The sequence below is a fragment of the Sander lucioperca genome, chromosome 2 (assembly GCF_008315115.2).
Source record: "Sander lucioperca isolate FBNREF2018 chromosome 2, SLUC_FBN_1.2, whole genome shotgun sequence".
Lineage (NCBI taxonomy): Eukaryota > Metazoa > Chordata > Actinopteri > Perciformes > Percidae > Sander > Sander lucioperca.
Window position 1 is genome coordinate 3,856,312 of NC_050174.1, and position 24,999 is coordinate 3,881,310.

At 38.1% G+C, this 24,999-nt stretch overlaps 1 protein-coding gene across 4 annotated transcripts; it reads right to left on the bottom strand.

Moving 5' to 3' along the window:
• Positions 1 to 11,546: 11,546 nt before the first annotated feature.
• Positions 11,547 to 23,453, bottom strand: ptgs1 (prostaglandin-endoperoxide synthase 1). 4 transcript variants are annotated; one of them, XM_031305838.2, is made up of 11 exons: positions 23,285 to 23,453; positions 23,132 to 23,194; positions 20,997 to 21,113; positions 20,295 to 20,435; positions 18,877 to 19,020; positions 18,622 to 18,803; positions 18,444 to 18,527; positions 17,163 to 17,409; positions 16,230 to 16,516; positions 12,518 to 12,665; positions 11,547 to 12,113 (listed from the first exon to the last, which is right to left on the bottom strand). In XM_031305838.2, the coding sequence occupies exons 1-11, from the start codon at positions 23,289 to 23,291 to the stop codon at positions 11,764 to 11,766; spliced, it is 1,770 nt and encodes a 589-aa protein (XP_031161698.1). In that variant the 5' UTR covers positions 23,292 to 23,453; the 3' UTR covers positions 11,547 to 11,763. The 4 variants fall into 4 exon arrangements, with proteins under 4 accessions (XP_031161698.1, XP_031161696.1, XP_031161700.1 ...); XM_031305836.2 differs by having other exon boundaries at positions 23,117 to 23,194; positions 23,285 to 23,452; XM_031305840.2 differs by lacking the exons at positions 23,132 to 23,194; positions 23,285 to 23,453 and adding an exon at positions 22,507 to 22,590.
• Positions 23,454 to 24,999: the final 1,546 nt, after the last annotated feature.

Genomic DNA, 24,999 nt, shown 5'->3' on the forward strand with positions numbered 1-24,999 from the left:
ATGAACTGGAGCTTAGTGATGGTGAACTTATTCTCAGAGATGATATCATTATTCTTTAACATCATCTCTTCATGGCGCTCAGAGAGAGAGCAGAGTTTAGATCTTATTCTGTCATATTCTGTCTCCATAACGTTGAATTTAGCCCTGACGTCTGCATTCTCCATCTTCAAAGTCTGCATGTCGTACATCAGACGGTCTGAGGTCGCAGATGCTTCTCTCAGCTGGTTGCTGGGGATTGCAAGAGGTTCGACTGCAGCCTGCTTTACTAAAACCACCTGCTCATAGCGCTTCTTCTCGTTTTTGACAAACAACCTTAAGAATCTTTCAGCAATCAGGCTCTTTTCTAAAGCCAGACTCTTCTCAGAGAGCTCCTTCTCTTGGATCTGCATCTTGTTATGCTGTCGAGAAGCAAACTTTCTCCTTCTTAATAGCCTTCTCAAGTCTACTGCAAGCTTCTTGAGCATCCTGAAGATGTTTCTGATGAAGCTGCCGCTCATTTACAGCAGCCTCAAGTTCACCTTGCAGTCTTTTTTTTTTCAGAAGCGAGTTGTTGGTTCTCATGAGTCAGATGGTCTAGTTCTTCTGCTTCCTTCTGCTGCTGGGAGACAGCGGCTTCATAATTCCTCTGGAGTGAACAGTTTTTAGTTTGTTCCTCTTTGAGATATGAGGCCCACTGGTTCACTTTCTGCTGCAGTGAGGAAACCATGTTGTCCTTGGATTCAATATCGCTTTGAAGATTCTGAAGATTGAGATGCAGGGATTGAATTTGATTGTCTTTTTCCAGACTTTCATCATACTGCTCAATGATGCGATCCTTTAGGGCCTTGATTTCTGCACAATGCACCTTATCATGCTCTGCGATTTCTTTTTCTTGCTGACAAGAGGACGCCTCCAGATCCTTCTGGAGCTTCGCAATCACGTTCTTGTCCTCTTCAAGCTCAGTGGCCATTCCGGTGATTGTGGATTTCAGCTTTGCTTTGCTCCGCTGCTGCTCTTTCTGTGACTTCATGAGATCAGCCACCTGTGCCTTCATGTGCTCCATTTCAACACGAAGGCGTTTTTTCTCAGCTTGCTCCTTCCTCAGAGCCTTGGCATGAGCGTCTTTTTCTTTTCGCTCATGCTTCAGGGCTCCTTTGTGTTGAGCTTTGGCTGTTTTTTCCTTCTTCAAGGCCTCTTCAAGAGCAGCTTTGGCTCTTTTCTCTTTTTCTAGAGCTTTGTGAAGACCAGCCGATTTCTCAGATCTCTCAGCTCTCTTAGATTCCTCCGTCTAAAAATTCAATGTTTGTAGTACATGTGCAGTCTTTTTGATTAAGATGTTCTCTCTTGAAAAATGTGTTTAGAAACTACACTGTAAGAAAAGATACACCATATCTACTCAATAAAAATGAGGCAACAGATAACAAGCAATATTATTAATTCAATTTCACATGGTTTGGTATTGAGTAAATATGAATTAAATGAGACCCTTAATAGTTATCCATTTAATATGAGTATATTCGAATAGAAAACAGTACAGAATTAATTATAACCTAAACAAAAATATTGAGTTGATTTAAAAAAGATAAACTCCCTAATGTGTAAATAGTACTAATACAAATTAATTTAATTCTACATATCAATGATACATAGGCTAATTGAGTAATAATCATCTACATTAATCTGCACATCGATTTGAATTTAATCAATGCAATAAATTAAATCTAAATATTCTTTCTTAGGAATAACTCGTCTATGGCCCAGAAAGTACAGAACTTAACAAATACTCAAATAAGAACTTTATCAGCAATTCACTTCTGTGCTTTCGACTCATTGAAGTAGTGATGGGCAACGTACCGGACTCATTGTAGTAGTGATGGGCAGTGTACCGGTATACGGAGATCAAATTTCCGATATGATATGAACTTTTCACATACCGTAATACCGGTGCAATGCGGCAGAGCACGCTACGGCCGAGTTGATATGTGAATGACTTCAGAACGGGAGCCCTGTTAACTTCGTACCCTTCTCACTCATGGTTGTAAATTTACAATGACAATTAACCCACAACTAACTCTCTTTAATAGGATAAAACACCATAGCACACAACGTTTTGTGACTTTAACAATTTCTAACACTAATAATTTTACATTTAGCCTACAAATTTACACAGCCGAATGGCATGCTGGGTAACATTATAGCTGCTAGCTAGCTAGGTTGACAGGAAGTGCTTTTCAATTAAAATTAGCCTGATTACATTGATTTGAATTAACTCAATATTCTCTCTATTTGGGATTAGATAAACATAATGCCAGAGATGGGAGGTAACGAAGTACAAATACTTCGTTACTGTACTCAAGTAGATTTTTCAGATATTTTTACTTTACTATATTTTTTGTGGCGACTTTTTACTTTTACTCCTTACATTTTAACATGAATATCGGTACTTTCTACTCCTTACATTTTACAAAATTGGCTCCTTACTTTAGTTTTGTACAAGAGGTCGTCATGTCGGAGAATAGCACAGACACGCGCCTCACCGCGAGCGGGCGCGCGCGACACACGGAACAAAAAGAAAAAGAGACCAGCTGTCCGGAGGATAATCAGTTGAGATCGTGTGTGTCCTTAAGAACTGTAAGTCGTATAACTTATGTTGTCAGTTCATTTAAGCCTGTTGTTGTATTGGTCTATAGTTCTTGCAAATTTAAAGTAAGTTAGCTAGTGATTTTGTTGTTTGTGTTCTTCACCTGTTACCTACGTTGCACGTTGCTTGATCTTAATAAAGCATCAAAAGAGAGAAGTTGTCTCCGTCCGTGTTTTAACAGACACACCTGGGGCGAAGTTGGAAACCAGAATCAGCTTTAAATACAGTCCAAATTTAGTCCTTAGGCTACTAACAAGTTTCAAATAATTTCACTGGAGTTACCGTTATTTTCGCATCATCAATACCACATTCAATCTAATTGGATGGGGATATACTGTACGTTGCACTTGACACACCACTACAAGACGACTCGACAGATTCAGCGGCATTCTGCATTCATTCGCGGCAAATCATTGCGGCTTGATGGTGGTAACGTTAGCACATAGTAGTATGGATGGCGACATGATTGAAAATGAAGAAATCAGCAGACAAGCAGCAAGACATCCTTGGCCTTATCTGAGAGAGATGTTTGAGATAGTAGGCATCAAGAATGACTCCTGGCCAATGTGCTGCGTAACTCTTAAAGTACGGGGAACTTCTTAATTAATGTCTATTTAGTAATTCATATTTTGCATAAAAAGAGCCTTTTTTCCATGTCCACTCCTGTTTGCACTCTAGTAACGTGTGTGGTCCAGGTAGCTTTGCATAAAAAATGCTTGTCATTCGCAAGGCTACTTTTACTTTTATACTTTAAGTAAATTTCCTAGCCTGTACTTTGTTACTTTTACTTGAGTAAATAAGTTAAATCAGTACTTCTACTTTTACCAGAGTATTTTTTAACACAAGTATCTGTACTGCTACTTGAGTACGGGAAGTGAGTACTTTTGCCATCTCTGCATAATGCTTATGTTTTATTTAACTACAATGGTTGGATTTTATTCCAAACATTTTTATTTGAAATTTAATTAAATATTTGCCTCAAAATCAAAAACACAATCATATTGAATATATTTTACCTAACACATTAATTCAAATCTACATGACCACAGAATCATTTCTTACAGTGTAAATGATCAAGAGGTTTATTCACTAACATGTTTAATTTACTTACTTGTGCAGCTGTACACAATTAACACAAATGTGGGATAATAATCGTGAAATGATTTACTATACATGCATTATGTGTATTTACTCCTAATGTTACTTTTTGCAGATCCCAACACGTTAAGATGTGTGTGTGTGTGTGTGTGTGTGTGTGTGTGTGTGTGTGTGTGCGTGCGTGCGTGCGTGTGTGTGTGTGTGCGTGTGTATTTTCTCATCAACTTCCTCTGTTAACTCCTTAATCTCCTCCTCGATCTCTTCCTCAATCTCCTCTTCGATGTCTTCAACAGACATATCCTTTCGGGGAGGATTACTTCCGAACCATAAAGCCATATCCTGAAGAAATGACTGCACCGTACTGACAATGTCGCTTCAATGTGGCGGGGATAACACCTGGCTTTTTATATTTCTGCACTAACACGTGTCCTCTCTTAATGCCAGCAGTGTGTCTAACTTGTAGTCAACAGGTGAATTGTGACTAGCAAAACAGAGAATCATGATGATGTGTTCGGATTCTACTGACACATTCTACATTCCACTTTAGAGGGCCAGTTCAGCCACATTCCAAAAAAGAGAAAGGATTATTTGGTATATTCAGGTATAAAGCCATGCCTGTAGTTTTAGTTTGATTTGGCCAGGCACATGCAATCAAAACTATCTGCAGTAGTAGATACCAAACCCTTCAAGTCATCTGCTTTGCCCTGAATCCTCGAAGGCTTGACCAAAGTGTAACTCCTGTATGGAGGTCTTGGTCTTATATTGGACTGTAAAACTTGATTAATAGAAGACTTGACAAATTAAAGCTTTAGTGCGTAACTTTTTGATATTAATGAACGTCCGGTACATTCAAACCATTGCCAAATGAGTTGCTACAAAGCTAATTAAGACTATCGTCTCCACACAACTCTCTGTTTTTCTCAGTATGGCTATCTCGAGTGAAGATAATTACCTCTTCAGAAGAGTCCATCATGTTTTTTTAAATTCTCCGTGTCCTCCTTGGCTACTAGCAACTGGGTGGAGGAGGGGTGGGGGCTGTGCGCGATCACAGAATGCTTGTATCATGTGGACGCGTTGGCAGTTTTGTTGTCATTACTTAGAATTCCTCATGGGGGAGACAGAAACTACGCACTATAGCTTTAAAAGGTCAATGTATTAACACGTTGCCAAGTTTTGGTAAATAAGTAGCTGAATTCACACATGAAATTAACAAGATAGATTTGAATCAAGGATTTAAGAGGGCTTTCAATTTGCGTTTTTTTTTTCTTTACCATGTACCAACTTATTATACTTTTTGTTTTGGATCATTTCTGCTTTTGGAGTGTTTTCAGTTGCTTTATAATTTAAAATTGTGTAATAAAAATGTAATACAGAGACTTGCACACCTGCACTTTGGTAGAACTGCAATTTATTTGGCTTTTTGTCTTCTTTTGCACAGGGTAGAAATGTTTTAATCTATTTTAAAATGTGTAAAAGGTAACATTGATTCTATATAGGATGTTATTTTACGTTTAGTAAATATAACATCCTATATAGAATTTAGTTAATTGTTTTGAATCACTCTTTGTAGAGTAAACAACCTTTTTCACAGCAGACATTTTGACTTGTCATAGTATAGAGCCTAAGACTGAAGCAGCTATATGGAATTCAGCCATCATTCATTTTATTATTTTAACCTGTGATTTTCTTACTGTGACATGTCAAAATGTCTTCATTAGGCCAAGAAACACAGGCTGGAAATATTGTTTTTGTTGCTATAGCAGCTGAAATGTTCACCTGTTCACAAACTAGTCATGTAACAATCTTAAAAAATGTAACCCACAGAGGTCAGTATAACCATACTTTTCTGACATTACTATTTCAGTTACACATGCAATAAATAATTTACCACGCAGTAAAAATTAACCTTACCCAGTATAACCTTGGTGTAACTGAGTTAGATTTTTGTCTTTACAAAAATGTAGGGACAGTAGTTAATTCTAAACTTATTTAGTTATTTTTGCATCCTTTTGTTTGAATACTAATAATTAATTCACTTTAAACACCAGAGTTACATGAATGGTTACTGATGCAATCTACACATTCATTTAAGTTTTGTCTGTTGTTCCTTACTGCAGAGATCTTTAACAGGGGGTCCCGGACCCCCAGGGCGTCCTCAGAGTTGCTGCAGGGGGGCCATACAATAAAAAAAAATACATTGACATGAATCCAAAATATTATTTGTAAAGATAAAACTTTTTTTTTTTTTTAATTTACACACAAACATTGATGATCGGCTTACTGGCCTATAGGTAAGGTAGCCATCCACAGATACAGTTTCATTTTAACATGAAAATATGATGAATAAATATATGAATATGTCAACAATTATGAATTAAATAGCTTAGTATTGTATGCACCATTAAACAGGTATGTGTAAAGGCTTTAGGCAGCCCCACATGTTATTGTAGGCCTAGTTTAATATGCAATTCAGTTTTATATAATTTATAAGGGGTCCCTGCTCTCTTTTTCAGCTGAGAGGTCCTTGGCCTAAAAAATGTTGAAGACCACTGCCTTACTGTACCACATGTACATAGTGTACAGTACAGTATGTTCAGTGCACATCCACCCAGTGCACATTAATAACAAGGTGTAAACACAAAATTTACACATCTTCTTGGGACATCACAGCAAAACCACAGTAGTGTGTGATCCCTTTTCTCACACATACTACAAGGTGAAACACCAACATCTGCATCCTCTCAGTCAGTTAGTGTTAAAACTCAAACACACACATCACATTTAGCCATTTTGTATTGTGATTGTAGGTTTTTCTTAATTCAAATTGTGTTAAAACTTATTTAACACTTAAAAAAATGTAACTAGACAGAGTGTGCAGCCATGTGCTGCTGTGGAGCGTTCCCAAGGTCATATGGTCCCTAGCTCAATATCAATATCCTAACACATTAAAGGTCCAATGTGTGGGAATTTCTCGTATCTAGCGTTGAGATCATATATCGCTACCATATATTACAACTACCATATATTACAGCTACCATAGCCGTTCTGCGTCTCTTTAGATCCTCTTTTCCTTCATCAGGTCTTTCCATCTTTGGAAGGCAGCTCCAATGTTCACTCTTTTTTTATGATGCCGGTCTCTTGCTCTTTTCAGTATCCTTTTTCTTTTTCTGGGCGAAGAAGAAGACTCCTGTTCCTGAAATTTGGATTTTGAAAAAGTATGGTCCTCCATGTTTACTTCTTCAAACTTGCCAGGGCCGGGAAGCTACGATACCCATTAGCAGCATTAGCAGCACCTGTGAGTTTATCATGTGATAGCGAAAACGCGAAAGGCGGAGCAGTATGTCCTGTACGTCCCTTACCAGCTAACGTATTTCAAGATGGCGCATTAATATGGAGCGTCTACCCCAGTTCATACAAATGCAAATGTAAAATTTCAAGCCAATAGGAATACTTGGAATTGATGGTGGTGGTAAATATTCATGAAAAAGGACAAGTTTGTGAACGGACAACACAGATTTTGATAATGAACAACTAAAAACGTTACACATTGGACCTTTAAGAAGACCTTTCAAATGGTTTTATGTTTTCAGCAATGTTTTTCCTATAGGTCAAATGTTTAATTCATGTTTCCCTGGGTCCCTGGATTGTATTTTATTTTTTTATCTCATTCTTTTTACTGCTCTGCAGCAGGGCCGTGCAGAGACCTTTTGAGGGACAGGGGCTCAAATTCAAAAAAGGGCATATGGAACAAGATTTGCTACCAATATACAGTATGTCATCTTTATTTTAAAAACTGTATATTTTAACATAATACTAAATCCACAATACTGTACACCTCAAAATGAAATATGGAGCCTTCTACTACATTCACACAAATATATCAAAAAAATGGAACTGTTGTCCAAGCAAAATGTAATCTTACATACAGTATCCAAACTGTATATAGAAAGTGCAATATGAAATGTTACATAATACTAAATCCACAATACTTTATACCTCAAAATGAAATATAGAGCCTTACATTAGACTACATTCACACAAATACGAGATAACGAGATATCAAACCAGAAACAGTTTAACTGTAGCCTATAACTGCAACCTGAGCTGACTATCAGATTTCTGTAACAGTGGGCTAGTAGGCTTTGAATCAGAAAGGGATATGCAAAGGTATGCAGCCTGTTTCAGATTATTTTCTCAAAATATAAGGATGTCCTTTATTAAGTAAAAATGTATAGACCACCAACCTACACTACAAATAACCTAAGCTAATTTCCCAAAGAAGTGACATGTTCTTTTAAGTGGGCTGCTGGTTGAGAGGCAGAAAGCAGAGACACACACACACACACACACACACACACACACACACACACACACACACACACACACACACACACACACACACACAACTGTTAACCTACAGATAACTGCTGCTGCTGCACACACACACACACACACACACACACACACACACACACACACACACACACGCACACACACACACACACACACACACATTATGTTAACCTACAGAGAACTACTGCTACACACACACACACACACACACACACACACACACACACACACACACACACACTTCTGTTAACCTACAGAGAACTGCTGCTGCACACACACACACACACACACACACACACACACTTCTGTTAACCTACAGAGAACTGCTGCTGTATTCTCTTGTGTATCAGAGAATGAAACGGGGCGCTATAAAGCTATCACACTATGAGTAATTGTGGCCGCGGCAGCTCGTGCAGTTACCGCGAAATGTGACTACTTCAAAGTTAGCTGCCTGCTGGCTGTTTTAATCCTGGAGGAGACTCGTTATGTAGCGGCAGCGGCTAGAGGCCTCTATAACAAACCAAATGCGTATGCATGCATTTTCATTCACTTCAAAAGCACACTTACCTGCACTTCAACTTTCTCTCGCTGGCCGCGCCGCCGACGGATGCCATGGACTCACACGTATCTAAGTGGCGCGCCTGGCAGGAAGCCTGGTCATCATGTGATATGAAGGTTTAGGTCGTTTTATCTAGCTAATTATTATTGTTAAATATTATTCTTAAACGGACCACTTGTGGACCATCGTCAAAGAAAAAAGGTGAAAAAAAGACAAAAAAAGGGCACTTTGACCTTGAGGGGCAAAAGGGGCAGGTGCTCAAGCACCCATAGCCCCGCACATGCATGCTCTGCAGGTTTGTATTTTTCAAGAAAACAGCTATAATCAGTGTTGCTGGCTGAGTTTTGTTGCTTGCTTGCATGGCTACATGTACTGAATGTGTTCCACTTTGTGCTAAAGCTTGAAAAGTGTTATATGATACAAAAATTATTTTTAATCCAATTTAAATTGGAATTTGATGAAGTCAAAATTGCTGTATTAACAAATATACACGTACAAGAGATTTTTGCAAGGGGGAATACAAAACATTTTCAGAACCAATTTTAGTTACAATATTATTGCTGTGAAGATAGCCCTTACCAGTATCACTTACAATGTTTATATCAAGAGACACACATGCTGAACATAGGACCCTGTTGGAATGATCCCTGCGGCTGTACTGTAAGCAGAATCGGAGAATAGCACAGACACGCGCCTCACCGCGAGCGGGCGCGCGCGACACACGGAGCAAAAAGAAAAAGAGACCAGCTGTCCGGAGGATAATCAGTTGAGATCGTGTGCGTCCTTAAGAACTGTAAGTCGTATAACTTATGTTGTCAGTTCATTTAAGCCTGTTGTTGTATTGGTCTATATAAAATAAGTTAGCTAGTGGATTTTGTTGTTTGTGTTCTTCACCTGTTACCTAGGTTGCACGTTGCTTGATCTTAATAAAGCATCAAAAGAGAGAAGTTGTCTCCGTCCGTGTTTTAACAGACACACCTGGGGCGAAGTTGGAAACCAGAATCAGCTTTAAATACAGTCCAAATTTAGTCCTTAGGCTACTAACAAGTTTCAAATAATTTCACTGGAGTTACCGTTATTTTCGCATCATCAATACCACATTCAATCTAATTGGATGGGGATATACTGTACGTTGCACTTGACACACCACTACAAGACGACTCGACAGATTCAGCGGCATTCTGCATTCACTCGCGGCAAATCATTGCGGCTTGATGGTGGTAACGTTAGCACATAGTAGTATGGATGGCGACATGATTGAAAATGAAGAAATCAGCAGACAAGCAGCAAGACATCCTTGGCCTTATCTGAGAGAGATGTTTGAGATAGTAGGCATCAAGAATGACTCCTGGCCAATGTGCTGCGTAACTCTTAAAGTACGGGGAACTTCTTAATTAATGTCTGTTTAGTAATTCATATTTTGTCCTTTATTTTCTTTCCAGAAGCCATATTTGGACATACATGTAGATTCCTTTAAATGTTAAGGGGAAGATTAAAAAAAAAGAGAAACTGGATCTGTGAATTCTCACAGAATCACAACTGAATTCATAAATAGCTACTCAGTCAGAATCTTATTAACCTGGAGTTCCAGTCTCTGTCACAATAATCATATATGTGATGTTTTAGGCATATTGGCAGACATCCATTTAAAATGTAGGCAATGGCATAAAAAGAGCCTTCTTTCCATGTCCACTGAAGTTTCTCAGCTTGCACTCTAGTAACATGTGTGTGGTCCAGGTAGCTTTGCATAAAAAATGCTTGTCATTCGCAAGGCTACTTTTACTTTTATACTTTAAGTAAATTTCCAAGCCTGTACTTTGTTACTTTTACTTGAGTAAATAAGTTAAATCAGTACTTCTACTTTTACCAGAGTATTTTTTAACACAAGTATCTGTACTTCTACTTGAGTACGGGAAGTGAGTACTTTTGCCATCTCTGCTGTTAATGATAATACCAGATGACAAACAAACGTGTAGCCTGGCAGGCAACAACACTTAAAGCTATGGTGCGTAGTTTCTGTCTCCCCCATGAGGAATTCTAAGTGCTAAAGCTTGAAAAGTGTTATATGATACAAAAATTATTTTTAATCCAATTTAAATTGGAATTTGATGAAGTCAAAATTGCTGTATTAACAAATATACACGTACAAGAGATTTTTGCAAGGGGGAATACAAAACATTTTCAGAACCAATTTTAGTTACAATATTATTGCTGTGAAGATAGCCCTTACCAGTATCACTTACAATGTTTATATCAAGAGACACACATGCTGAACATAGGACCCTGTTGGAATGATCCCTGCGGCTGTACTGTAAGCACAGCACTGCTAATGTCAGCCTGCTAACAGGCTCACAATGAAGATGCTAACATGCTTATGCAAAGCAGGCATAACGTTCACCATCTTGTTTTAGTGTGTTGGCATGTTAGCATGCTAACATTTGATAATGAGCACAACTATAATGGAAACCCATCCAATAGTTGAGACATTACACAAAAACACAAATGTCACTATGGACAGTGGGATTAATCCTCTGGGGATCATGAAAAAAACAAGAACACACACACACACACACACACACACACACACACACAAGCCCTGGAGTTGTATGGTAACCCACCGCTGCAGAGAACTATGTTCAATTCCCAGCAGTGGTTTGTCTGTTTTGGCCATTTCAACCAACTTAACTGGCAAAGTCAACATTCAATTAATTTCAATTTTATTTATAGTATCAAATCATAACAAGAGTTATCTCAAGACCCTTTACAGATAGAGTAGGTCTAGACCACACTCTAAAGAGAAAAAAAAGAGAAAAAAAAGTTATACTGAGTTCTAGCATTAGCAAATGAAAATACTACTCCGAGGTCCAGAAGAATTTTCTTGCTCAGGAAACTATGGAATTTGTCAGCTGTTTTTTCTGGAGGTAGACCTGCTTAAATGCACAGTATGTCATTCACTGAAGGCAGGAATAAAACCATTGCATTAGCACATGTAGTATAAAAGTCACCCTTTCTCCCCAACAGCAATACATCTGGTCTGAATGAGAATATGACAAGAATTTACAACACATTGACAACAAATATGTCTCCCACAGTCAGTATAGTAATGAACTGATTGCGATTAATGAAATACTCATTAAAGTTCAGTGGATGATTTTCTTGGTTTTGTGTCCTCCTCTTTTCGTGGAACGTGAAAGTCCACGTATGGACACCACTTGGTGTTGAGGCACACCAGTTTCTTCAGAGTGGAAGTTTTGATGATATTGAAGCCCGTCTCTCCCCCAAAGGTGCTGGGCTTCCAGTACTCAGGGGAGCAGATGGGGTTTCCCAGCAGGCCTTTCAGGGAAAAAGGAGCACCCATCTCCACCATACTCTCACCAAATAGGCTGTTAGGACGTGTTTTCTCCAGCAGGACGCCGGGGTAGAGCTCCAGAGCATCTATGTCACCATAGAGCTCCTCTAAACCTCTGGCCATCTCTATGTCATCTGTTTGGAAAAGAGAAAACAGCTGTTAATTAACTCAGAGGTTGTTATTCATACCCTTACTATCATCTTATTATGTTACAATGTGGAATGTGTAAATGCGGTTTTCCTTTACCCACTTCAAAAACAGTTTGCTAAACAATTTTCACTTATTTAAAGTATGTCTACTGTTTTATGTTTTGATCCACGCTAGTATGTAGTATTCTGTGAATCTTTTAATCTGGAAAGCACTTTGTGCTAAAGCTTGAAAAGTGTATATAAATACAACTATTATTTTAATCCATTTTAAATAAGATTGAAGTCAAAATTGCTATATTAACAAATATACATGTGCAACAGATTTTTGCAAGGGGGAATACAAAACATTTTCAGAACCAGGTTTTAGTTACAATATTATTCCTGCTTACCAGTAAATTCATAAAAAGATGTGTATGGCTTTAGGTTAAACTTCTTCCTGTATTCATTAAAGGGCTGCACACGTGTTGCTCGAGACTCTCTGATGACCATTTCTGCCACTTTGAGCACTACTGCATGAGAGTTGCGACCTCCACCTATCTGAAACACAGACAAAAAAGTTACTGCAATGTTATTTTAATGAACTGTTCATGCTCAGAGATGGGAAGTATACTATACTATACTATACTCAAGTAGATTTTTCAGATATTTTTACTTTACTATTTTTTTTGTGGCTACTTTTTACTTTTACTCCTTACATTTTAACATGAATATCGGTACTTTCTACTCCTTACATTTTACAAAATTGGCTCCTTACTTTAGTTTTGTACAAGAGGTCGTCATGTCGGAGAATAGCACAGACACGCGCCTCACCGCGAGCGGGCGCGCGCGACACACGGAACAAAAAGAAAAAGAGACCAGCTGTCCGGAGGATAATCAGTTGAGATCGTGTGGGTGCGTCCTTAAGAACTGTAAGTCGTATAACTTATGTTGTCAGTTCATTTAAGCCTGTTGTTGTATTGGTCTATTTAAAATAAGTTAGCTAGTGATTTTGTTGTTTGTGTTCTTCACCTGTTACCTAGGTTGCACGTTGCTTGATATTAATAAAGCATCAAAAGAGAGAAGTTGTCTCCGTCCGTGTTTTAACAGACACACCTGGGGCGAAGTTGGAAACCAGAATCAGCTTTAAATACAGTCCAAATTTAGTCCTTAGGCTACTAACAAGTTTCAAATAATTTCACTGGAGTTACCGTTATTTTCGCATCATCAATACCACATTCAATCTAATTGGATGGGGATATACTGTACGTTGCACTTGACACACCACTACAAGACGACTCGACAGATTCAGCGGCATTCTGCATTCACTCGCGGCAAATCATTGCGGCTTGATGGTGGTAACGTTAGCACATAGTAGTATGGATGGCGACATGATTGAAAATGAAGAAATCAGCAGACAAGCAGCAAGACATCCTTGGCCTTATCTGAGAGAGATGTTTGAGATAGTAGACATCAAGAATGACTCCTGGCCAATGTGCTGCGTAACTCTTAAAGTACGGGGAACTTCTTAATTAATGTCTGTTTAGTAATTCATATTTTGTCCTTTATTTTCTGTCCAGAAGCCATATTTGAGCAGACACACACATACATGTAGAGTCCTTTAAATGTTAAGGGGAAGATTAAAAAAAAAGAGAAACTGGATCTGTGAATTCTCACAGAATCACAACTGAATTCATAAATAGCTACTCAGTCAGAATCTTATTAACCTGGAGTTCCAGTCTCTGTCACAATAATCATATATGTGATGTTTTAGGCATATTGGCAGACATCCATTTAAAATGTAGGCAATGGCATATAAAGAGCCTTTTTTCCATGTCCACTGAAGTTTCTCAGCTTGCACTCTAGTAACATGTGTGTGGTCCAGGTAGCTTTGCATAAAAAAATAAATTTCCAAGCCTGTACTTTGTTACTTTTACTTGAGTAAATAAGTTAAATCAGTACTTCTACTTTTACCAGAGTATTTTTTAACACAAGTATCTGTACTTGTGTAGCCTGGCAGGCAACAACACTTAAAGCTATGGTGCGTAGTTTCTGTCTCCCCCATGAGGAATTCTAAGTAATGACAACAACACTGTCGGCGCGTCCACATGATACGAGCCTTCCGTGATCGCGCACAGCCCCCACCCCTCCTTCACGCAGTTGCTAGTATGCAAGGAGGACACGGAGGATTTAAAAAAACATGATGGACTCTTCAGAAGAGGTAATTATCTTCACTCGAATTTCTGCACTGGAAAGTCACCGGACGACACCATTTTCTGAACATAGCCATACTGAGAAATACAGAGAGAGTTGTGTGGAGCTGATAGTCTTAATTAGCTTTGTAGCAACTCATTTGGCAATGGCTTGAATGTAACGGACATTCATCAATATCAAAAAGTTACGCACTAAAGCTTTAACACTTAATTCTCAGCCAACCAAAATAAAGAGTTGCATTCACATGATGCTGCTGACAGATAATTGAGAATATTATCTGTAATTTGATTTTAGGAAGTGATTGAAGGGGAAGTCCGCTTTATTGTGGATGAATTAAGTGGCTTAGTAAATACTTGTCCTGTCACATGTTTCACCATCACTGTGGTCTGCACCAGAGATCCTTTGACATATGTTTGATCTTTCATACATTCCTGAGCAGATAGTCATTTATGTAATTAAAGCCAGAGCAGATGAGTCATGCAAAAGTATTTTCTTATATAATATGTTCTGTCTTTATTTAGAGGTTTATGGTATATATTATATGTCCGTTATCTTTGGGGCGAGGTAAGCCACTCTGAAGTGTCATCATTTGGCATGTGATTGGTGTTATACTCAATATTTGCATCCAGAGGGTTAAAGGTGTTTAACAATGAGGTTTTACGTATCAGTGATGACATCTTGCAAATGCAACCACTAAGAGTCAAAGACAGATGATAAGAAGAAGTTCAACTTCCTTCACAACATTTCCTGTCATATATCTATATATCTACTTCAGTGGTGGAAGTATTCAGCCCCCTTATCTAAGTAAAAGTTCCCATACAACAATGTATAAATATTCCATTACAAGTAAAATCGTTATTCAAAATCCTACTTAAGTAGAAGTACAAAAGCATCATCAGCAAAATGTACTTAAAGTATCAAAAGTACATCTGTAGATTTGAAAAGAAAGTAGATGCAGAAGAATGAACCTTGCCTGACATATTATTATGAATTACATTATCTTATTTTTTTGGGGCATTTTAGGCCTTTATTTCCACAGGACAGATGAAGACGAGAGAAGAGAGGGGGAATGACATGCAGCAAGTCGAACCCACGGCCACTGCATCAAGGAGTAAACCTCTATATATGCGCGCCTGCTCTACCAACTGAGCTAACCCGGCCACATTATCTTATCTTTTAATACTGATGCCTAAATGGATAAGTAGCATTTTATTGATGTAGCTGGTCGAGGTGGAGCTAGGTTTAAATACTTTATATACAGCTGGATTGTTTTGTCCAGTGTTTCTCAAACTAGGGGACGGGCCGCTTCAAAATGTCACGTGACAAATCTGAGGGAACGTTAGATTATTAAATGGGCAGGAAAGAAGACAAAAAAACAAGCTTGATTACACAAATATGTACTTTACTTCTTTGGACTTTTCTCTAACCTTTTTTTGTAAATGTTGGATAATTTCACCACTTTGGGACTTGAACAGTTATTTAAATGAAACCATATGAGAAGTTAAGATAAATATCTGAAGCATAACACGGGGCCTCAACTGCCTCTCTTTGTCAGGGGTCAAAAGCCAAAAAGGTTGGAAACATCTGGTCAATAAACAATGCATTTTGTAAGTTCATTGTATATGTTTTATGTAAAATCTTAATTTGAAAAGTACCTAGTAGGCTAACTATAGCTGAAATATAAATGTAGTGGAGTGAAAAGTACAATATTTGCCTCTAAAATGTGGTGACATAGAAGTATAAAGTAACATGTAAATACTCAAGTAAAGTACAAGTACCTCAAAGTGTACTTAAGTACAGTACTTGACGACTGTAAACTTTACATCTATAAAAGCAACAATACTAACAAAACTGCATTTGTAAGTCTAACACTGGATTATAGTATACAATCAGAAGATGGTACTTATCTACCTGTCCTGCAGGTTGTTGGGAGAAGGCATCCACTAGTTTCTCCACCCCATAGTGCATGATGAGGGAGGTGTTGTAAATAAACTGGGAGTACGGGATTTCATCTCCGTCGATGAGGAAGCTGTCAGGCATGAGTGGATGCCAGTGGTAGAGGTGGCAGAACTCCAGAGCGATGCGATTGCTGTACTGGAAACGTACGTTGAAGAGCAGGGTGGGATCAAACTTCAGGTTCAGCAGGTAACCACTCAGATGCTGCACGTACTCTTCGATTATAATGTTGAGGATCTCTCCTGGGGGACAAAAACAAATGTCATCACTTTCATGTCACATCGAAATAAAAAACATTTAAAGAAGCTTGAAGATGGAAATTTGAACTGTTAATTTGTGCATACAATTAGAGCTGCGACAGGGAATCAATTAGTTGATTGACTAAAGTTAATAGGCAACTATTTTAAACCAAAATGCCAAATGTGTGATAGTTCCAAGGTCTCAAATGGTAGAATAAACTGCTTTTCTTGGTCTTAAATTATAGTAAATGGAATATTATTGGGATTTGGACTGTTGGTCGGACAAAACAAGACATTTGATGAAGTCACTTCATGTTTTATACACCAAACAATTAATTGATTGATCGAGAAAATAATCTGCAGATTAATCAATAATGAAAACAATTTTACTTACTATGTGGACCGTACTGAAAAAAAAGAGATCTGTAAAAAAAATTAAAAATAAAACTGCCAGTTCTGCACTGAAGAAAGATCAATTTTTAAGTTATTGTTTTACAAACCTATTATTGGTCAAAAACCTGTTAAAAGTGGTTGATATACTGTAGGTTGAAATGCTCCAATCTGTCACAGAGAAAGAAGATTTGCAGATCCTGACACCATCTTTGGAATTGTGTAAACAAGTGTAAACATGTCTTCCTGAGGTTCTCACCAATGATGATGAGTCTGGTGGTCTGGAAGAGCTGCTCATCGTCCCAGGTGGGATGTTCTGCCTTCAGGATGTCACAGATTCTGTTATGCTCCCTCAGCCATATGGTGGCGTACATGGTGAGGCCCGGCAGGAGGCCAAATACCTCATTACCAGTGACCAGACGCTTCTCTGGGGGGAAGTGTTCAGGATACACCATGTGCACAGGGACCTCAGATACAGTAGGGGGGTACATCTCACCATGTATCAACTGTCAACAAACAAAAACATGTGTAGTTTTTTAAACCTTTTTATTCTTTCATGATAATTCATGTGCACAGGGATTTCAGATAAAGTAGGAGGGTACATCTCACCATTTAATATCTGTAAGCAAACAAAATAATAATCCACATTTGAGAGAAATATTTTTAAGGTTTGATTCTGAGCTATTTAAACTTTTAAATACCCTGTTTTCTCTACTATTTCTTCATACACGTACATTCTTGCCATAGTTGGCTTTGTTGTGCACAGGTCATGGCACACTTGTGAATACCATGCTAGTTGTAAAAGTAACAGACTTGTCTTATTTATGAGACAACATCCTCAAGCTTTAAGATGAAGATAGTTTGAGGAAGTTCCCTCTCAAACATTGATCTCCAGCACTCGGACACGCTGATCTTTCTACACTTTCATTTTAAATTTAGCTTTCAAGTTTTGCTGCTCCTATTGTCATATGCTTGTTTTTATTGTTTTGTTTTTCCTGTTTCTATGTATGGGCGAAATATTACATTTCTGATTTTTGCATAACCTGTAAGGAGACGAATGACAATAAACTTGAAATTGTAACTTCATCACAAACATGTTAAAGGCACGATAATGGGCTGTCAAAGAGAGTGTTAGGATTGTCGCTCTTTAACCACTTTATCACTATCACTGCTGACTGGAAAATATACCATAGCATTCTCAGAAGTCAGCATGACAGAGGAAGTAAAGGTTGATCAAGACTGACACCCTTTAGATATGCAAGAAACAGCTGGTGGTTTATGAAATACCACAATACAAAGCCTTTAAGATTGTGTAATGTCATGCAGAGTCAGGCTATTCATTTTTTTTTTTTCATGACTGAAATAACTGATATTTTAATGACATTTTGGGAAATACGCTCATTTTCCTTCTTGTCGAGTTAGATGAAAAGATTAATACCGCTCCTCAGTACAGACATGAAAGTGATATCGAGCTCCTCATCTAACTCTCTGCAAAAAATCAAATAAACGTATTCCCCAAAATGACAAGCTTCTTTATTACCTGATATTTTAGCTTTCCATCTTTATGAAGCCGGAGTTGAAGCTGTCGCATCAGGTTGTCTCCATAGATATTGCTCGCATCCACCTGGTGAGAGAAAAATACTTACATTTGGCAAAACATTCAAAAGTCAAACACATACACAAAAAACTAATTATGAAAAAGACAGTATGCATCTCACCCCATGGCCTAAAGCCTTAGTGAAGCCACCTTGAACTTCCTTGTTTGTCTTGAAAAACTGGTGGGTGAAGTGTTGGGCCATGAAGGCAAACATCAGGTTGGTTCCCTGAGGATCTGGCCTGAATTTCTTTCTCTTAAAAAACCTCTCGGCCAACACTTTGGGATCAGGAAGATCATGTTTACCTGTAGAGAAAGAAACATTTAAAGATGTCCTCAGTAGCACAGTCATCTGTGTATATAGTTGTGCAGGTCTCACCTTTAGTTCCCATCGGCAAAGGGCAGTCTTCAGGTACAGGAGGGAGGAGACGGGTGTAGTAGGAGATGTTGTAGTAGGACTCCCAGTTGAGGTATCCATATTTAGAATTGTAGGTTGGAGGGCTTGGAATAAGTTCGCTTCTGACTTCAGGAGAAAGTGACAATGTGTAGTTTACAACAACTGTCTTTTTTGTATATTTTCCATGCTTGCTGGTATAGTGGAATGAATGAACCAGCATGTTTGGACACTTAATTAATCCATGTGTAAGTACCCAGCCTACAAGTACCAAGTGCCACATCCTACAACCTCCCTTAGTAAAGCCACTGTAATTCTGTAAAGTGTTCTTGGGTTTCATGAAAGGCGCTATATGAATAAAAGTTATTATTATTACCCTGTAAGTACATGGATAAGGCTGGTGATATACTATATGTATCTTATTGTCAACAAATCCCATGAAAAGAAGGAATTGATCCTACTCACATGCTACGAGCTACAAAGCCTAATATAGTTTATTCTTCTGTTCCACAGGGCTCCATTGGTGTCCAAAATCTATTACAGACACATCTAGCCACATTTTTGCATTACAATGAAACAGAAACTGTAGTGAAATTCTATTCAGCCCACGCCTGTAGCTGAAAATACCCACTAGCCCACCAAATGTGTATTCCCAAACTGAGACGGACTGACAAATCTTTTCTTTTCATGTAATTTGTTGACAATAATTAAAGTATGGAATAACGCCAGACTTCATCTTTAACTCTGCTCTGAGTTTGCATTTGGTTGCAAGGAATACAACAGCACAAAGTGAGAGCATGCAACTTTGAAAATGTTAACAAAAGAAACCTTAATGCTCATTTAATTCTAGTAACTCAGTTCCTTTTTTGTGGGTTTAAATACACTTTTATCTGCAGTCACAAATCTTGCATGCTCTCAAAACTTCAAGATAAAAAAACAACTTCTGATGCATTTAAAAACTAGATTTTCAAATGAATTACTGATCAACTTTCTTTTGTATTGCCTCAATAGTTTTTTGTCTATACACATACATCTATATGCAAACAGCTTTTTGTCTAAAGATGAGGCAAACCCATTCTGACCCCTCTTCCTTGCTTGTCACATAGAGTAAGACTACCCTTATCTAAAACAGCCTTGACCTCAGCAATTTACTTATCAAAATGTATCTCCGCCTTTAAATACATCAAGGCTGATAAAACCAGAACTCCAGCCAAAATTGTTGTTGTTTCCAAATACATATTGTGACCATAAATAACAGAAAAGAACTAAAACAAATGGGAAAATATTAGCTGCAAACAAGTTGTGTTGTTTTATCTGCTGCGGTCTGTGGTCTGTTGGATTCTGCTGATTGAGTGACTTGTTTGAGGGTTGTAGTTTTTTTTACATTAAACCTTTTCACCTACCCGTCAGCACTAATCTCATGAATGTGTCTCGCAGGAAAGAGCTGTTGACGATGTCCCAGAACCACTGGAAGTGGGTGAGGATAAAGTGAACCGTCGCAGGGCTCGGCTTCAGCATGAGACGAACTCTGGTCCAGAGCTCCGCTACACACAAAGATCAAGAATAAATATTCTTTGTACCACTTCTAATAAAGCAAGGGTTTATAAATTGTGACTAATGTAAATACATAATGTATGAATGCTTTAAAGATCATAAGCCATTAATGAGAAAATTGTTTGTGTTGCCATGTTGGCTGGTGTTTATGCTCCTCCATAATGACACTTGCTTTATGTTTTTAGCTCTTTAGTTTGTAAAGTGGTGGAGGATTAGGATAAGGATAGATCCAATTGACTGTTTGACCTCTGACCTTCTGGAAGCACAATGTATTTATTAACAATGTCTACAATGTCTACAACTATACTTGATTTATTATTGTTAAAACGCTTTATTCATGTTAATGATCAGTTTTTTTTAAACAAAATAGGAGGAGCATTAGAGTGCACAAGATCATGGTTAGGGTAGGGTAACTTTAGGGTTAATTTGCCCCAATGTTACATTAAAGTAGTACTTGAGCTAACAGGGTTACTTGGAGCTTTTGAATGAACCCACACCCAGATGCCGACACACAGAGTTATGTTGAAAATGCTCAATTTTGCTGTACTTACGAACAGTACAGTTGTCTCCATAGAAGCCTGTGCGAGTGCAGTCACATTCGAAGCGGTCTGCACCAAATCTCACACACACTCCTGAGTTCTGACAAGGGTAGTAACAACAGGGATTCACTGCAAACGAGGAAAAAGATCATCTTACTTTTTCTGAATGAATAATTGGTATAATGTAGCTCCAGCTGAACTAAATGACGGATGGTGTAATGACTCAGCACAATACTGAAACACAAGCAACCTGACGGTGTTGAATTAATTTACATATCATTGTGTGCGTGTGTGTGTGTGTGTGTGTGTGTGTGTGTGTGTGTGTGTGTGTGTGTGTGTGTGTGTGTGTGTGTGCGTGTTGATTCATACATGTCCCATAAATCTTACAATTTAAAGCTAAAACCAACCTGAAACTTTTATTAACCCACATTACCACTACCCCAAAGATGTAACCAGCAATGCTTCACCCTCCCTCATTAACACCACTTCAACCGAAAAAGTCTCTTTACAGGAAGTGTTAAATAGATTAGGACTCCTCTGCTTCTGGGTAACAAGTTGCTGCTGCCCCACTGCAACCCCCTCCCCCATATCTTTAACACTCTGCCTTATTGTGGCTTCCTGTCCTCCCTTCATACTTGCAGAAGTTCAATAAGATAATCAGACACTGCAGCTTTTTCTTCCTCATTTAGCTGTGAATGAGAGGATAGATAAGCATGCCCACCCTACATGAACAACAAGTAGAGGAGATGATCAATATGGCGCCGAGGACAGCGGCCTCTGGGTTGTTCATTTGTTCAGCTTTCAGCTGGGACTCTCTGATCCCTATGTCTATTTCTGTGTATGTACTTTGAGTGCAGTAAAAAGCATGAGTCAAATTCCTTGTATGTGTTCACACTTACTTGGCCATTAAAGCCAATTCTGATTCTGATTTAGGTTTCCAAAAGGAGAAAATGTAAGAATGCATGCATTGTTTAAATTAGTGTAGGGTTAACTCTACCAGGGAAGGCAAGGATGCAGATAAACATTTAGATTGAGTTACTTATAGAGTAATATATGCAAAATTAGTCTACTTCTGAACTTAATCATTGTGTAATTCTAACATAGACAGACTGACTACTTCACAGTCCCAGTTTTTTAAACTGTTTACCTATGGTATGATCTGAATTACACTCTTTAAGCTGCACTGCACCAAAGTCTAATAAATGGTGGCTTAAATTGAAATACAAGGTCTACATAAATTGTGGCTTAAACTGAAATACAAGTGTTTTTATCCATACATCCATTCAGGGATAGAGCCAATCCAAGCATGCACTACAAACAAACAGGTTAAAAGGAACTACCCTGGACTTGTCACAAGGCAGTACATGAAATAAAATTTAATACATCAAAATTTGTCATCACAAAAATATGTGTAAAATCCAGTTATTTATTTCCATGTTTATTACATACAGCTTCTCACTTCTCCCAGGCCATGGTACTGCCATTTTCCATCCATCCACCAGATACCCTCAGACTCTCCCACCTGTCCCAGTGTCTCACATCCACCTGCTCACCTGTTTCAACTTTCCCTCATCAACCCTGCAGGATATAACCGGCCCCACTTTCATTCATTCCCTGGCAGATTGTCAATGTTGCTTCGTGCCTTGCTTTCTCTTAACCCTGAAATGTGGGAAATGTACCTCTACCTGCCTGTAAGCGTATGTGTTTTCACCATAGACCATATGAAAGGTTTTCATTTCTTCAATAAATGACTGAACTTTTCTTGTCGGCCTGGATTCACCTGACACCTTTGTGATTTTTGTGATTGAATAACACCAAAAAAATACATCAGGAGTCAACAGAAGTACATTAAAACGAAGGTCACAATTCAGGCCATCAGAAATTCTGCCCCTACTGGGCCTGGAAATGTAACAAAAATATGCAGCATCACCCTGCTTTAAAACTGAAAAACTATATAGTATAGAAAAAATGAATAGAACCACCGACCACTTGAATATAAAAAAAGAAGAAAAAAAAACTTTTTTCTTTTTTTTTTTTTTATAATTAGCCAACTACCTCCTCAAACCAAATTCTCAAATTATCAGTCTAAACCACAAAGATGTGCTGTGATGGGGAAAAGAAAATCTGCTTACCAACACTTGAGTCACCAGCACATGATGAGCTCTCCAGCAGCAACAGGTTGAAAAACCAGATGGAGAAGATCCTAAACTCTATGAAAGTTAAAACAGTTGAATATTATCTGGGTGTAAAAACATCAAATTCTGTCAGCAGGTGTTTAATTAAATAATGTGAGGACTCACCTTTCATGATTTCCACATCAAAATAAAATTAGAGTTGTTTAAAAAGTTTTGGTTTACAGTGATAATCTGTTTCTCAAAAGTAATTTCATACACATGGGTTGGCTACTTTCTGCACAACAACCCATAGGCCTGCTACTAATATCTATAACACGAAAGGGTGGCGACACAGTTTCCTCTACTTCCTCCATTTAGTCTGCAGTAGATTTTAAAGAAAGCCTGCTGCAACTGGCACTACATAATTTGCATTTGATCATTTTTAACCAGAACCGGTGGGCAAATTGTTCTCAGGATAATGAGACCCATGTGTGTACAAATTTCGACAAATTTCGACAACTTCAAATAATGAAAATTATTGGTTCTTATGTTTCATTCAAATCATTACAGTGAAAGGAAACATGAAAGGATGCTAAAGGAAGATTTCAAAGTGCTTTATCTCCACCTGCTGGCAAATTTATATAACATCCAAGGCTTAACTTGTTAGAAAAAAACCCATTTAATTTTAGTTTTACAAAATTGCCCCTCATACATATGTGTACTAAATATCCCCAGAACCCGTAAATAGCACAGAGACACTGACACTGATTGGAAATTGTTCCTAGTAAATATGATTTGTGTTTTTAAGGGAATAAGGGGGGGAGAGACACAGGAACAAAGAGGCTGTCTTCTTTTTAAAAAAAAAAATAAAAGAACCAAACAATGCAGTTGAGTTGCCAGGTTCTGATCTCCTTTCCACGGAGACATTATCTGAGCCAAACTGATTTTTGCCTGTTGAAGTAATTTCCTGCATACTGTAGCAATTTTAGGACTAGCTTGTCTACATGAAGATAATTCAAATCTTGACCAAAACATGTTCAGCCAATTCTTTTAAACTTGACAGACCTCACCTTAGCTCTCTCTGAAGACGCAGTTTGTTTCCAACAAAAACAAGTTCACACTGGCTTTCCAAAATTCCCCCAAAAAAATCTTCTTAAGCTCTAATAAAAAATATAATGTTGTCATGCCTGATTAAACATCAGAAGCTGATCCGTCTTGCCGTAACACAAGCCAGTGAACAGCAGTGAAAAGGTTTCTTTTCCACGTCCTGTCATCTTCAAGGAGTGTACAGTATCTGTCGTGGTTCACATACAAACTAAGAGCTCAGCTTCTTGTCACCCTGAGATCACATTGTATTATCTGCCCAGTTCGGTCAGCATGTGTTATGCTCCCAAAACTGTAGGCCTACTGCACATCTTAAAATCTTCCTCCAAAAGACTCAACAGAATTTTGTTTTTATCTAAAGTAGATCTAATTGTAAAAAAAGTGAGTTAAAAAATGTTTAACGTGTTTGAAAATATGTATCTATGTAATTTTTGACAGATATTTTTTGTAAATTAAAGAAAATGTTTTTACAGTGTCTAAGTGAGTGTTGGGGTGTAGAAATCATGGATGTATGAGAAGGTAGATATGGTGATGTAGGGCAAGATGCGTGTGAGTACAGTGGGAGTTTGTAAACTCATTGTAAATTAAGTGCAAATGAGCATATCTAGAAAAGACTCATACTGCATTTTTTTAGACTGTCCTCTCCTGAAAAAATGACTTCATAAGTCATTTGTACAATCAGCAATTACGACCTATATTACGTTTTATTGTTAGGTCGTGGCGCCTTCTAGTGGTCGTAGTAATTATGATGGGAGCAAAGCACAAAGACAATTCTGAAAAGGAGGCAGGTTGGGATG